The 16,580-nt window shown below is 40.1% G+C and overlaps 1 protein-coding gene across 1 annotated transcript in view; it reads right to left on the bottom strand.

Annotated features, from left to right (window-relative positions):
• Window positions 1-1,306: 1,306 nt before the first annotated feature.
• The window catches only part of LOC138152181 (putative speedy protein E7), a 62,118-nt gene continuing 46,844 nt past the window's right edge, over window positions 1,307-16,580 (bottom strand). Inside the window, exons 2-6 of the mRNA XM_069075963.1 lie at window positions 4,498-4,695; window positions 3,616-3,674; window positions 3,249-3,334; window positions 2,238-2,412; window positions 1,307-1,366 (exon numbers count right to left, since the gene is read on the bottom strand). Coding sequence (XP_068932064.1) covers window positions 1,307-1,366; window positions 2,238-2,412; window positions 3,249-3,334; window positions 3,616-3,674; window positions 4,498-4,695 — 578 coding nt within the window. The remainder of the gene's footprint in view (window positions 1,367-2,237; window positions 2,413-3,248; window positions 3,335-3,615; window positions 3,675-4,497; window positions 4,696-16,580) is intronic.

The following is a 16,580-nucleotide window of genomic DNA, read 5'->3' on the forward strand; positions in this document are numbered from 1 at the left end:
GGAGCACTTCTTTTGGCAGGCTCTCCATCAGGTCCTCTCTGTCTCAGTTTCTGTTGTAAATGAAGATTTGAGGAGTCATCCTCTTGTTCCTTATCCAGTGACTTGACCTGGTCCTCCTCCATCCCAGACACATTTCAGGAAGTCCTACTCATTCCTTTTAATTTTTCCCATCAGCATAAATTCATTGGGTTTCAACATATTTTAGTTATTTCTTCTCTAAGAATCTCATATTTTCTTTTTTCCTCTCTATCCCTACCTTCCTACCCCCACCCCACTCACATTCCACCCTTAGTTGCAGGGATCTTATTTTCTTCTGAGATAAGAGGATCCTGGAGCTGGAAAGGACCTTGGGAGTTCATCTAGTCCATCTTCTATTTATGGAGAAACCTGTATTTTAGATACCTTTCCAAGAAATACTTTCAATGCTTCTCATTCTCCATAATAATAATAGGGAACATATAGCATTTTGAATGTATATGTATATGCATGTATGTTTATATGTATGTGTATATATGTACATGTATGTGTATCTGTACCTACATTTATTTATTTTCTTCTCTTGCTTCCAAAGTGTATAGTGATGATGGACATTGTCTCTAGAAGCAAAAGAACAAGTCTTGGAATACCAGCACTTCAGCTCCCTAGCTGTATTTGCTCAAACAAGTTGATGTACCTTTCTGAGTTTCAATTTCCTCACATCTAATAATAATGACATTAATAACAATAATAATTTGCATTTATGTAACACTTTGAGGTTTGCTGACTATGTTACCTATGTTATCTCATTTGATGTGACGGGGTGAAATTAGATGATCTTTACGATTCCTTCCAGCTCTAAATCCTATGACTTCTGATCTTATGTTAGGTATTACTTTGAATAGCTTCAGCCACATTATAACATTTTTATTTGAGTGAGAGAGATAAGCATTTAGTACTTACTATATGCCAGCAATATGCCCATTTTATAATTTAGGAAACTAAGGCAAACAGAAGTTAAGTGACTTGCCTGGTGTGACATAGTTACTAAATGTCTGAGGTTGGATTTGAACTCAGGTCTTCCTCACTCCAGGCTCAGCATTGTATCCATTGCACTACCTAGGTGCCTCTCAGCATAGCTAAAAATTCTATAGCTTTTCATTCCTGAAGTTGTTGCTCCCCACACTGCCCCTCCATTATAGCCAAGGAGTAACTCGAGGACCATGCAGAGTGGGAGCTGCTCCTCACTGATCCCACACTCACCTGGAGGTCCCTGCTCCTTGCTTGTGTGACTTCTGCCTTCCTGGCCTAGGCAATCCACTCTGGGAACCTAGGGGAGGTAGTGCCGCTCTCGGGTCCAGACCCAGTGGAGGGGATTCTGGGCCTGGATCTGAAAGGTAAACATGAGAGGTTGATGGGTCCCATTTCTCCACGAACTGGACTGTTTGTGAGAAATGGAGGGTTCTAAGATGAGGATGTGCTCCCCTGGGCCCTTCTGTGTTGCGGCACCATGGCAACTTAGCTATAGGTCATAAGGTGGGGAATGCAGTTCTGACTTTGTCTATATATTCCACTTAAGCGGTGGAAAGAAAGGAGAAAGATATGGGGGTGGGGGTGGGAAGGAAGCTTTCTTTTTGCACTTCAGAGGAGTTTTTGCATAAGGGTTTCAGGTAGACCTTCAATATCTTTCTTACTCTCTTCCTTTTTCTCTTCCTTCCTTCCTCCCTTCCTCCCTTCCTTCCTCCCTCCCTTCCTTCCTTCCTTCCTTCCTTCCTTCCTTCCTTCCTTCCTTCCTTCCTTCCTTCCTTCCTTCCTTCCTTCCTTCCTTCTTTCCTTCCTTCCTTCCTTCTTTCCTTCCTTCCTTCCTTCCTCCCTTCCTTCCTCCCTCCCTCTCTTCTTTCTTCTCTTCCTTTCTTTCTCCTCCTCCTCCCTCTCCTTCAGCAAGAATTTATTAAGGATCTCTTATGAACAATGTACTATGCTAGGCACTGGGAATACAAAGACAAATGAAAAAAGAGTCCCTGCCTTCACAGAGCTTACATTTCCATTGGAGGCACGAGATAGAACGTTGTACACAAAGAATAGCAAGAGGCCCAGGTAAGCAGTAATGCAGAATGCATACAGGGAAGTCTAATGTACACTGCTGTGAAGTTATTACTTTTTTTCTTCCTTTTCCTTCCTACTCTTTTGAAATGTACTAATAAAAATCTAGCATCTTTGCCTCATCTCCACTTTCTCCCCCTGCCCCAAAACCAACTGACCTCTTCACATATCTCTGGGGTGACCCAGGCTCTGCCACCCATTGCATGGAAGAAATCTGCTTGTAGCCTTAGAAATTCCTTATAAAGGATGGGCCAATCTTTCTTCCCGAGCACAAAAGGGAAAATGCTCCACTTAGAGACAGGGTTGTCTTCTTCCATGTCACAGGCGATATAACTGTCAAAGAGAAATGGAAATATTCATCTAGTTTCCTCCTCAATAGCCTCTCTATTCTTCAGACTGTTGTGGAAGATGTAGTTCTAGAAAAGAAAATGAATGGAGGGTAATCTTTGGACCTTGGGTACTAGTTTCATGCCCCCCTCAGGATAATGGTTATGGGAAGGACCCAATTTCTTTATTTTTTGCCTTTTTTTTCCCAGAGGGCAACTGGGGTTAAGTGACTTGCCCAAGGTCACACGGCTAGTGTATCAAGTGTCTGAGGTCGGATTTGGACTCAGGTCCTCCTGACTCCAGGGCCAGTGCTCTATTCACTGCGCCACCCAGCTGCCCTAGAAGGACCCAATTTCTAAGAACTGGCCTGGGGTCCAGAGAGACAGTACAAAAGAATCTGAGATGCTGAGGATGTGTGGGGTGGTGACTTTCACTTGTGGTTGAGAAATTACACCATTTCAGGGACTAATTTCTGTATACTCTTCAGAGAATCCTTTTCATTTTAGATTTTAAGAGTTAGCTAATGAGTATTTAAGTGAGTGGGAGGAGTAGGGAGGAGCCCTGGCTGCTTTGTTAATCACATTCCTAATAGGTGGTTATCTTTCCCTAACTGAGGGAGGAATTATTAATTTAAGAATCCTCTCCTATCATCCATGAATATGGTGTGGAACCACCAAGGGGAAAAGACTATAATGGGAACCCATCAGAGCACCTGCTCTGGAAAATATTGGTAGAGCATAGAGATTCAGGAGGTGGCTCTGAAATGCAGATCTTCTCAGTGGTCTCTCAAATCAGAAAAGTAAGAACAACAAAGTTTTTTGGGGGGCAGGGGTGGTACTCACAGGGCGAGGAAAAAGTGGATCCTATTATAGCAGTCTCCTGGGAGTCCCACTCGGCCAAAATATTCAACCACCATGGAGAGTAGATACTATCCAGAATGGAGAGAGATATGTTAAGAACCAAGAGAACAGAGAACAGGAGGGTGATGGAGACTGAGTCACTGAGTCATTTGGCAGGACAAAAATGAAATATTGTATATCCAAACACCATGTCCCTTGCCACAATCTCCTCGAGTCTTCCTGCCCAAGTTTATTTTTTCATATAACCAATTCTTTCACTGGCTTTGCTCTAATCAGGGAGAAAATCTAAGTTGCCATACCCACTCCCCCAAGTTTTTCTGCAGGTCCCACCCTTTGGGATTTTCCATACCTTATCAGATACTCTTAGGAAAATGTCAGCCTCCAAGAAACTCTGGATGACAGGATCCTCTGCAGAGGGAGTGAATGGGTCAGAGGCATAGGGTGACAGAGCTGGGAAGACCAAGCCCAGTGTTGTGAATGGAGAAATTTCTTCCCAAAGAAATCTCAGGAAGGAAGAGAAGCTGACTTTCCTTCCACATTTCCTTCTCTGGTAGGGAATAGGGTCTAGGAGAGGAAGCTTTTTCTATTACAATGTGGTGTGTGTGTGTGTGGGGGGACCCCAACAGAACTTAAAGAGTCAGAAGACTGGGTTTCTGTTGCCTCTTAGCTCCGTGACTTTTGGCAAGTCACAAACTCCTTCTAAGGCTTCCTGTCTCAGCATATTTCCTCTAGATATTCCCTCTCTGTTGTTACTATTAATAATGTCTATTTCTAAATGTCTATCTACAAGTGATAGCTCTGCTGCCTCAAGGCCCAGTGGATAAGACCTCAGATGATTAGAAGACTGTCCTTTTGTAGGACTGTGAGAAGTGGAATCAATTGTTTTTGTTCTTACCCACACCTTGATGCTTTCTGATGGTATTTGAATGGGAATGTGGGACCAATGGATTTGGATGGCATGTGAGCTGATAAAGTATAATTTGTTTTACCCCAAAAGAACTTGATAGAGGTAAATGGTGGGTAGGGGCCCATTTCACTTGGAATCACTACAATGGGGAGGAAAGAAAAGTCCACAGCCCCATGGAAGGGAGGCCAAGTGATCTTCTCCCTACCTCAACTGAATTTTGAAAATCACTAGGATGTAATTCCCAGGAGATAGATTAGAGCAACTGATCATTCTTCTATGGAACCTCTCTATGGAAAATCCCAAAAGTCTGCTCAGGCCACACACCAAGAAGTCTGTAGAAGGCTTCCTGATCCTCAGGGCGGAAATTGGCTCTCCTTCTCTTCTTCATGCAGAGCTTGGTTCCTTCCATACTAGTGACAGCCCACATGCCCCTCTTCAGACCCCTCTTCCTCAAGGCCTTCAGCTTAGGGATATACCCTGAGGAGGTAGATGTGGAGGCCAGAGGGCTGCTGTCCTGTGGGGCTGTAGGAATAGAGATTTCACATGAACAGGGAAGAGACCCACCTGGGTCATCTTCTCTCCCCTCTCCCCTCCCCCCTCCAGTTCACCCTTCTGACCCTGAGCCTACCAGGACACCTGGAAACTGCAGGAAGAGATGGTGGCCAAGCCTGGGCCCTCATTGACAGTTAATGTAAGGAGGTAGAGGGAATGAGTGACTCCATTAACCTGCTGCCTTGGTATGAATATTTCAGTAGGTTTGTGATCTCATTGCTGCAAGTACTCCATCAGTACAGATCACAATCTATCCATGTGTAATTCTTGACCACACCCTCCCGCAAATCTTCCATAGAAGATTTGCCTAATATGATGAAGCCTTTGCTCTGGATATTTTACTATTTTATGGATATCAGTGCATCAACATTTGGGCTATCCATCTCTTTACTCATCATTCTTGTGACATGGCCAGTCATTGCTTTTCTGGCCATATATGTCCTTGATGACATCATTTATGTAACTTCTTGTGTGCAAGTAATTGTTGGTAGGTTGAGAGTGCTTTAACCTAATTACATCCACCATAAATCTTTGTATGGAGCTTTATCTAAAAGTTGCACTGAATTGGGATTAGATTAGGGGAAGGAACCTAGCATAACATATTAACCAGGTGAAATTTACCCCCTACAGGGGTTGTTCCCTAATCTCTTCTCTTACTTTTTGCTGGACAAAGTATATTCATATTGAGCTTATCCTATATAATGAGCACAATGAGAACTCTAGCTCTTTCTTGTATCTTCTCCCCACTATTCTGCCCCTACGTATCTTTTCCCAGGATCCTATATCAGGATTCTGTTCTATGGTGGGGTATAGATCTTTCTGTAAATTCATTTTTTTCTCCTTCTTGGTCTTATTTATACCTTTTCCTTTTTCTTTTTACCCTCTCCCCTTCCCTTCTCAATTTGCCTTTTTAACATTGAAATTCTTCCCCTCACAATTTTACCTGATCCCAGCTCACTTACCTGAAGTCTCCAGAGCACGTCCTGTCCTGATCCTCACCCTGGGGATCCTTACTGAGAACATGGTTTGGGGACAGATGGCTCAAGGTATCACAGAGATAGCTCAGTTTTTAACCTGGGTGGGTTCCTCCAGGTCTCTGAGTCGATTCAGACCTTTCAATAGCAGTTTCTCTCTCACCAAACAACTAGCATCGCCATGGAGCGCTGACTTCAGCTAAGTGTTTAGGTCCAAACAGCTCTGAAGGTTCCGTGGCAGGAGGCCCCTGGTGACATCAGACCATTCCACCCAGAGAACTGCCCCTTAGTTGGAAAGGGCAGTCAAGAAGACAATAGGGGTATAAGGGGGTTGCTGACTGGTGGTATGCAAGTACCTCCTCCTGTACTAAGAACAATGACTTTTATTTATATTAGGCCTTTATCTCCAATTGCTTTCACACCAATAACTTAGTTTTCTCATGACACTCCTAAGAGATGAAAAAAGCTGTAACTTTCTTTTTTTTCAAAGAAGGAAGGCAATATGGAGTTCGCTGGTTTACTTAAACCTACATAGTGGGGAAGCCCACTTGCCTCATTCTGAGTATAGGGCTCTGACTGCCAGGCTCTCCCCCTCTTCCATACCATGACAATGCACTGGCTTTCTCTCCGTTTATCTGGTATGTAGAACCCTTCATTGTCAGACTCCAACTGATCTTTCCAGAATTATTTCACATTGTTCCCCCAATGCATGTTACTAAATTTCCTAGTTCCAACTCATTACTTGTTCATCATTTTAACATGGTGAACAAATTCTGCTTTTCCCTTAGTGGTATCATTTCTTTGAAGGCCTTCTTGTTATCTCTCATAGAGGACATTCCATTTCTTGCCTCTGACCTTTTACAGGCCACGTCTTGTGCCTGAACTGCCCACTTTCCTCACCTCTTGAAATATTATCTCTTCAAAGATCCAGTGTCATCTCCTACACAAGACCTTTCCCAATTTCCCCAGTTTTCAGCAATCCCTCTATTACTCTGTATTTATTTTTTATATATCTTATACTTATCTACATGTGTTTTGTTTTCTCTTGGTAAAATGTAAACTCTTTTAGGGGAGACATTGTTGCTGTATCCCTGATGTTTAGCACAGTACCTTGGTGTAGAAGTTGTTTGATAAATGCTTGTTGAATTGAACTGAACTACTTTGCATGTTCAAACAGGTCAGATTGGAACTATTGAAACTGAATCATATAGTAGGTGGCAAATAAATGATTGATTGAATTGGAATTCTTTGAGTTCACTTGGGAACAATTCACATCTACAACTCCTACAATAGTAGGAATTCCTATATCTAAACAATAGCTTTGAAATTAACAATGATAGCACAATAATTGTCAAGATGGAAAAACAGAACTAGAGTTATGTTAGTTCTGTAGTTGTTTGTGACTACTTGGAGTTTTTGTGTTTAAAATTTAAAACAGTTGAACTGTGAAATATAATATTTTTGTTTGGTAAGTAAAAATTTTAGTTGATATGTGAAACATTTGAATAATATCTTTAAAATGGAATCTTTTTCTTCTTTTTATGTAATTTTTTGAAAACCAAAGAATGAGTCAAGAAAATAAAATGTTACATTAGTGATTCTATTCAGTAGTTGCCTGAATTGAACCTTTTGCAGATGTTTCAGGTTTATTAAAATTCCCTTCCGAAATGGAATTTTTATAAATTGCTGCCAAGCATCCTCTTGTTTAATATTTTTTTCTAACAATTTGTTTAACAGTTGTTTCAGGAAAAAGAAAATTTTAAGAATTAAAATGAATTTTAAAAAGTGTTCTTTGACCAACTATGAGCAAAGAGAGATAGACAAATCTGACTATACTGTCTATTGAATGTGCATATACAAAGATCAATTTTGATGAAGTTGTTGATAAATTTTCAGAAGTTAAGGCCTAAAAACATCAATTGTAATGATATTATTCATTTCTGCAATAGACCAAGATGTAGGTATAAAATTTTTCCATTTCTCCCCTAAATGTCTAATATAATTAAAAATACTAATCTATTACTTTTTTCTTTTTTGCATTTTAATTTTTCACTGGCAAGATTATTTATATAGATCATGTAATATTGTGTATTTATGTGTACATAAACATATAGATACATATGCATATAAAGTTCATATACACAGTCACTGCATTTTCTGGACATTATTATTAATTTTATTAGTGATTGTTATTGAAAATAATTTTGTCATATTGAGGAGAGGTGTTTAAAAATGACACATTCCAGGGATCAAATATACAAGGTATGCCACTTTACTAGATAATATACAGAATGAACAAGCTCTTCCTCTGGTACTGAGGTACTTGAACCCAACCAAAGAGAGAGAATCTTCAATCTGACCCAGTGAGAAATTCCCCAGAGTCCCAGGAAGCTTGGACATGATAGAAGGGCTGGTTTCTCTACATATTAGCTTCTTTGTAGAGTCTTTCCATCCAAGGACTTCTCTCTGAAGAGAGCCTACACATGTATGCCCTCTCAAAGATGGAAACCTGGAAACCAGAATGTTTCCTCTTTCAACCTCTCTCCAACTATATCCCTCATAAAGGTGCAGAGCATCAAGTAATCATTCTCTACCAACGAGGAAAATCATATACGAATAGATTTGAATGTCGTCACCTCTCTAATAGGAAATGTTCAGCGTATTTTTCACCATCAAAAAAAAAAAAAAGAAAGACAGAAGCTAAGCAACATAACCAGTTGTTAGGACAAGTTCAGTTGCAGGGTGGTGGCATAGAGGTCACATTAATTTGAAAGAGTAAGTGACCCACTAGGGGTTGGAGAAGAAGAAAGAAGTAATGTGACAATGGGACCCAGGAGGTAGTGGTCCAGGAGTAGTTGTAGTACCTATCACAAGAGGATCACAATGCTAGGTTCCAAGATAGTTGCTGTGGGAAGGAAATGAGCTTTCACAGCATGTCAATGCTTTTGAGTCAAAGATCCCATGCTAGTGATGGGTATAAAACTCTCCTAAGTAAGCCAAGATTTGCTTTCATACAATTTAATTATACAAAATTTAAACTATCAGAGAAGAAATTATTTCTTTATTAGTTTAACATTTCACTAATCCAAATAAAGAATCCTCATCCAAATACAGTATTTTAGGTCTTTAAACTTTGTACAGTTGAAGGAAATGTGTATTCTATCCATATTTAATGCTTTATAGAAAAGCTTTTTCTACTTCTTTAAGGGATATGTCATAACCTCCCCAACATTTTTGAAATGTACTCTACCAATTCCCTTTCCGTTGTATTAAGGATTCCACTGTCTCATCAGAATTTATATAAAATGTCTGCGTAAGTATTTTTCACTGCCTCTCAGTGAGACTATTTGTTTTTTCTCCTTAAGTTTCAAATCAACGAGGGTGTCCAGTACAATGCTGCCCACCCTGTCTGACTGAACTGTCTTTAGGGACATTGGCTTGGAAGATGAACTTTGGGGCCTCGGAGGCCCTGGTTTCTTCTCTTCTTGGCAGACATGGCTTCCTGGCTTGAAGGAAAAAGAATAAAAAGGAACTTGAAAGGCTCTGTGGCTTTGTGGACACCATAAGCATTGGAAACAAGAATGTTTTAGTGAATTAACTATAATGATTTAGAAACCTGGAGATTATGTTTGCCTGGAAATATAGAAAAGCTTGGAACTGAAAGATGAAAGTCATTGGTAAAATTGATTTGGAGTTTTATTCAAACATTGCATTTAAAAAAATATTACTTTAAAGCACTCTGATGAATATCAAGCACCCAGATTTTATCAAACAATACAGGCAGTTCATTATGAATTGATTCTGGTAGAGTTAGGACTGGAGAGCACATTGGGGTGCTAAGCCATTTTTACACTATTTGGGGACATTTTTGAAAAAACTGTGTTGAAAGCCTTAGTTAGCATTTACATTTAGGACATTGGATGGGAAAAAGCATACTCATGCCAGAAGTACCAAAGTTTACCTCCTTCCAACCAGCATCGGATGCTGAGATAAGAGGGCTATTTTGTACCTCTAAGTATTTACCACCCTTTACCCCTCCACTCTTGTCAGCTTCATTTCCTCATTGTCCTTCGTATGTATGTTCCCACCTCTTTTCATGCTGTCTATGTTCCCCATATCTATCCCAATCTAACACATTCAAGATCCCCTGAAGCTCTTATCCTACCCATGAAGTGTTTTCTAAATCCTTTAACACATTTCCTGTATCTCACTTAGTACACACACACACACACACGTATGTATGTATGTATATATATATATATATATATATATATATATATATATATATATATATATATAAATTTCCTGATTATTGTGAATAGTGAGTCCTCGAAGTGGTCCCATCATTCAAATTCATTCTATTTGAAGCTATAGCTATATGTTGTTGCTATTGTTCAGTTGTTCAGTCATTTCTGACTCTTTGTGACCCCACAGACTTGTCCATGGGGTTTTCTTAGCAAAGATATTGGAGTGGTTTGCCACTTCCTTCTCTGGCACATCCCCATTTTACAGATGAGGAACTGAAGCAAATAGAGGTTAAGAGACTTGACCAGGGTCACACATCAGGAAGTGTCAGAGGCCGGATCTGAATTCAGATCGTCCTGACTCCCAGGCCCTGTGTTCTACTAGTTGTCCATACCTATATGTACATTATGGCAATCGATTCCAATGGATATAAACAAAGAAAATTGGAAAAATGATACCCCATGACAAGATTCTAATTGAGACCTATCTGTACTTTCACTTTCTATGTCTTGTTTCCCCAATCAAACTTATAAATTCCTTGGGGGTAGGGAGAACAGTGTCATCCTCTCAATCTATTTACCCATATTTCTACTCCTTTTATCAATTAACCTCCTAGAAATTTTTCTCTTATAATTCAAATCTTCTCACTCACATCTCAGTCCTTTGCAGTCTGACTTGACCCTCAAAACTCAACTGAAACCACTCTCTCCAAAGATACCACTGATTTATTAAGTTAGCTATTAAATCTGATTGTCTTTCCTCAGCACTCATCCTTCTTGACCTCCCCGCTACATTTGACACTGACAACCACTTTTTCCTACTAGACACTTTCTTTTCTCATAACACTACTTCCTCCTAGTCTACTTCAATCCATCTGTCTGCTGCCCCTTAGCCTCCTTTGTTGGATTGTCATCTATATCCCATCCCCCCCAAGCACTGGTGCTCCCTGGGGTTCCATCCTGGTCCCTTCTCTTCTATCTCTATGTTCTGTCTCTTGGTGACCTCATTAGCATACCGTATCATCTCTTTATAAATCTACATATTCAGCCTGTTTGTTCCCTGAGCTTCCCTCTCACATCTCTAACTGCCTAGTGTACATTTCAAACTAAAGGTCTTGTCATAATCTTGAACTCAACCTGTCCAAAACAGAACTCATTGTTTTTCCTCCAAACTTATTCCACTTACAAACTTCCCTATTTCTGTCTAAGGCAAAATTTTTCCAGTCTCCCAGATGTGTAACCTCAGCATTATCTTCAGCCCTTCACTCTCTATCACCCTGGACATAAAACCAGTTGCCAAATCTGCCATATTTACCTCAACATTTCTTGAATCCGACCTGTTCTTTCCACTCACATATCTATCGCCTTAGTTCAGAGCCTCAGCCCCTCTTACCTAGATGATTGCAACAGCCTCCTAATGGACCTTTCCTCATTCCAGTCTATTCCCTACACAGCTGCCAAAGTGATTTTTCCATAAGCACAGAATTGATCATATCTCTCCCCGACTCAATAAACTTAAGTGGGTGGCTCTTGATTACAATCGGGATGAAATATCAACTCCTCTATTTAACTTTTAAAATCCTTCATAACCTAGCCCCAACCTATCTTTCCTATCTCATTATCCATGACTACTCTTTCCATACCCTGTGATTCAGTCAAACTCTCCTTTTTCTCTGTTTCTTGTATACTTCCTTCTCTGCTCCTTTGCCCTGGCTACTCCACCCCCCACCCCCATTTCTGGAATGTACTCCCATCTCACACCATATGGAACCCCTCTCTTCCTCCAAGGTGTGACTTGAGTACTATCTCTTAATGAAGCACCTCCTGATCTCCCCTCCCCTTTTCCCCATGCTAGTCACCTCCTACCCTATCTTGTATTTTTTTTTGTATTGACTCCCTTTGTAGTTATTCTGTACACATACATACACACACACACACACACACAAGTGGTTGTCTCCCCCAGTGGAATGCAAACTCCTAGAGAACAGGGATTATTTCATTCTTACTATGTGTATCCTCTATACCTAACACAGTGTTTGCCACATGGTAGAAATGTAATTAATGTTGGATGATTGATTGGTTCTGATTCTTATGGTACGGTGGAAAAGAATTCCTGCCAAAGCAGGAAGACCTGGGTGTATTTATTTAAAAAGTGAAGAAGGCATCACAGAAGAGCTGGTGGAGGTAGAAATGGAACAGGTTTAGCCTGTTTGTGCCAAGAAAGGTTGATTATCAACCAAACATTTATTAAGTACAGACTATGTGTCAGGTGCTGTGCTGGACACTAGGTCTACAAAGGCAAGAACGAAACAGATACTCCCTTCAAAGTTAACATTTCATGGGGGAAACAACATGTACACCCATAGATATGTAAGGGTTGGGGGGATTTCTATTGCCACCCCAATTAAATTAAACATAGAAGGCCCAGATTTCTCTATTTACTAAATCATTTAAAGGTGAAAACAAGTCACTAATTAAATTGGGAGTAGTGAAGCACTTTAATAATTTTATGAAGACAGATGATCCCACACAGAAAATGTCTTGTGACTGAAAGAATTAGACACATCTCCAGGCCTATGTATAACACAGAAAGCTTGTTTGAAGCACAAATTGCTGCAGGGGGTCAGCTGAGTGTCAATGTAATCCTGTTGAATGGTAATCTAATTCAGTGGTGAAGGACAACTGAAATGTAATTTCCATTAAGAAAGACAATCAAGTTTTTCCTCACACCTCTCAAGGACCAAGTGATGACCTTGTGAACCTTGAAAGGTCAAAAGATCTTGAGGGTCCACCACAGTTAGTAGTATTTCTGGAGTGACAGTGGTTGATTGCAGCATCTGAGTCTGGAGCTGAGACATTCTAAGGAAAAACTAAACCCACCAACAAAAGACAGATTCAGGACTCGAAAAGGGCCCTGTAGAAAGCTATACCTGAAGGGAACTTCATTAAAGCTCTATGAAGGGAGAAAAGAGCTTCTAGTATTCACTCTAGTTTTAGGCCCACTTTCCCTAGGGAACTTGTGTGTACAAGGGAAGAGTATACCCTCAGTTTGGGGAGATGATTTTGTAACAATGGTTCTCGATGTACCTTCCTAGAAAATACCTTTTCTAAAAGCTAATGAACTCCGGCTGATCATCAATGGGAGCACATTTGATTGGAACTCATAAATAACAGTAGTAAAAACCCAACCCCTTAGGGTTATCCTTAGAATCCTTTGGAGAGAAGTAATTAGCTATCCTTTGAAGACCTAACTTGACATTGTAAGTGCAAGTTAGGGGAGTAAACTCGGGAGATGATGCCCCAAATATAAAATGTATGCAAATTAAATATAAGGTAAGTAAAAGTTAATTGCTTAAAAAGCACTAGCAACTGGGGAGAAATTAGGAAAGGCATCATTTGGAATAGAGGCCCTGTGGCCTTGCTTTTCTTGATTTTAGACTAAGGCCTAAGAGCAGTGTATGGAAGTTGCAGAGGGGTAGATTTGAGCTTGGAATATGGAAAATCTTCCTGACAATTAGGACTATCTGAAAGTGGAATAGGAAGTAATAGGTTGCTTCTCATTAGATGTCTTCAAGCAAAGGATGAATGACCACTTGCTGGGAGTATTGTAGCAGGGATTCTGGGTCAGGTACCAGGTGGATTATTTGGCCTATAAGGTCTCATCCTGCTCTGGGATTTTGTGTAGCCAGCATACTTTCTCTTACAGTAATGGACATATACATAGTGATTCATTATATCCTTGAATACATGCAATCAGTTGAACCTCCTTATTTCTCTTGATGCCAGTAATTTTCCTAAGATGTTTAAGTGGCTGTGAACATACAACATGCTTGTTCAACTGATGTAGAAAGGAAGATACAAGTATCTTGGGACTTCACTCTGAGTTCTCTTTCTTTACTTTAAGGCTTAGTGTGCTATCACAAAAATGGACTCTCTTTGCTAAGAAAATGTTGAGTGCCTTCATATATATGCATTGTTGTGTAAACACATATTAAAGAACCTAAGAAAATCGTTGCCCTAGAAGAATTTACATTCTGATATTGCTGTCAAACCTAAGGCATGAACTTTGTCCTCGAATAGTTTTTAAATAGCCAGCAATTCATGTGAAAAGGAGATGGCAATTTTATTGGACTTCAAGGTCAATAGGACTACAGTTTGTGACATGGCAGTCCCAAAGACTAAGGCTATGGTAGTAAATATAAGGATAGAGAGAGATCAGAGAAATGGTGGTGTAGTGGGTAAGGCCCTGCATTTGGAGTTAGGAAGACAGGTTCAAATCCTTCTTCACATACTTTCTAGCTGTGTGATCCTGGGTAAGTCAATGAACCTCTCTGAATCTTAGTTCTCTTGTTTGTAAAATGAGGAGGTTGAACTTGATGGCCTCTGAGGTTCTTTCCAGTTCTAAATCAATGATCCTATGATCTATTTCAAGAGTAGGAGATGATGAAGTGAATCAACCCATCATCCCATCCTACTTAAAATAACTAACAACATGCTCTAGTCCTGATGCGTTTATCAGGTGAGATTATCTCTAATGAATTAATCAGTTAAAGGCATTAAACTAATGTATGCTCTGTCATGCCATGATCCTTTATAAAAAGCACAGTGCCGTGGATAGAGTGTTGGCCGGGAGTCAGGAAAACCTAAATTCAAATTTGGTCTCAGACACTTGCTAGTTGTGTGACCCTGTATAAGTTTTAACCCTGTTTGCCTCAGTTTCCTCATCTGTAAAATGATCTGGAGAAGAAAATGGCAAACCACTCCAGTATCTTTGCCAAGAAAACCCAAAATGGAGTTTTTTAACCCCCAAAGAAGTTAGACATGAATGAAATGACTGAACAACAACAAATTGATGTGGTAAGGAAATGGTTCAGAACTCAGTATTTGTGTGTCTGGCAACTTGTTTGAGAGAGCAGTTCCGTAGAAATTCTTGAAATGAATTGTTAAGGGCGGGGGGGAACAGTAAAACTTGGTCCCTTCCTCTACACCTTGATGAGAGGAGGACTGTGTGAACTTTAGTGGACTGGAAGGTTTAGACCCATACGTTGTCCCTGGAACTGCAGTGTACAGAGGGAGCCGAGGACAAAGTAGAAATACTGAGCAAAGGAAGCTTTAAAATTTTACAAGTCCAGTAGAGAACTGTGCTTCACCTAAGGGGAGTCCCATGAGGGCTCCACGTAGGACAGAAAAGGATTGCAACAAAAGCATTTTTTTTTTTAAGCAATCGGGGTTAAGTAACTTGCTCAAGGTTACACAGCCAGTTATTTCTGGGTGTGGTGTTAAGTGTCTGAGCCCAGATTTTATCCAGGTCATCCCGACACTGGGGCCGGTGCTCTTACTCTCCGAGCCACCTGGCCGCCCCTAAGCAATTGGGGTTAAGTAACTTGCTCAAGGTTACAGGGCCAGGTGTTTCTGGGTGTGGTGCTGAGTATCTGAGCCCAGATTCGATCCCAGGTCGTCCCGACACTGGGGCTAGTGCTCTCACTCTCTGTGCTACCTGGCCGCCCAACAAAAGCATTTCTAGGAGCTGTGAGTTTATCTCATTTGCTACACGTACTCTAAACTTAAGCTCTTTCCCTTGGACTACAAAGTATCTGTGGAAGAACGTGTCCCCACCTTGGGGTTATTTTTGTGCCAATTCTTCCTACTATATGACCTTAGTAAATCCTCTTTTCTAAAAAGCTAATTAAATCTAGTTAACTGATAATCGCTGGGGGGAAGCACACTGGTGAGAGTTACATAATTTGCCTAAAATCATACAGGTCATAAGTAGCAAACTCCCACTTTCCTGTGTCCTTCTATAAATCCTCCATTGTGGATTTATCTAATGAGCTGGAATTTTGCTCTGGGTCTTTTAATATTTTGTAGGTAATACTTAGGCTTTCTATCTGTTATCTCTACACCCTCACTACATAGCCAGAGACAGTACATCCTTTTATCTGGTCACATGTGTCCTTAATCAGGTTTTTTTGTACCACTTCTTACATACAAGTAATTGTTGGCAATAGGTCACTACCTACTTATATCTATAATATGTCTATGTCTTTCCATTGTCTTTTGAATCATCTGAAATGTGTTTATTTTTATATTTGTTATATATAAATAATATATAATGAAGATTATATATATATATATATATATATATATATATATAACATTATATATGATATTTATTAAGCACTTATGCTTCCTTGCTTCTCTGCATTGGAAAAGGGCATTTTCTCACCAGGGAGTGGCCTATATTAGTGAAATCATAGGTTCAGACCAAAATAAACATATAAGCAATCTTTCCAATTTTATACTTCAGGAAACTAAAGCTAAGAAAACTAAGTAACTAAGTATTATGTGATTAGTATGTAGCACAAGTGGAACTCAAATCCAGGCCACAGAATCCCAGGATTTTAGATCTAGAACGATCCTCAGAACCATCTAGTCCAAGCTGTATTTGAACATAATCACCATCACATCTTTCTTTCTTTTTCTTTTTCTTTTTCTTCCTTCCTCCCTCCCTCCCTCCCTCCCTCCCTCCCTCCCTTCCTTCCTTCCTTCCTTCCTTCCTTCCTTCCTTCCTTCCTTCCTTCCTTCCTTCCTTCCTTCCTTCCTTCCTTTCTTTCTTTCTTTCTTTCTTTCTTTCTTT

This window comes from Petaurus breviceps, unplaced genomic scaffold (assembly GCF_028583685.1).
Source record: "Petaurus breviceps papuanus isolate PSGF00001 unplaced genomic scaffold, PetGlider_PUasm1.0 90919, whole genome shotgun sequence".
Lineage (NCBI taxonomy): Eukaryota > Metazoa > Chordata > Mammalia > Diprotodontia > Petauridae > Petaurus > Petaurus breviceps.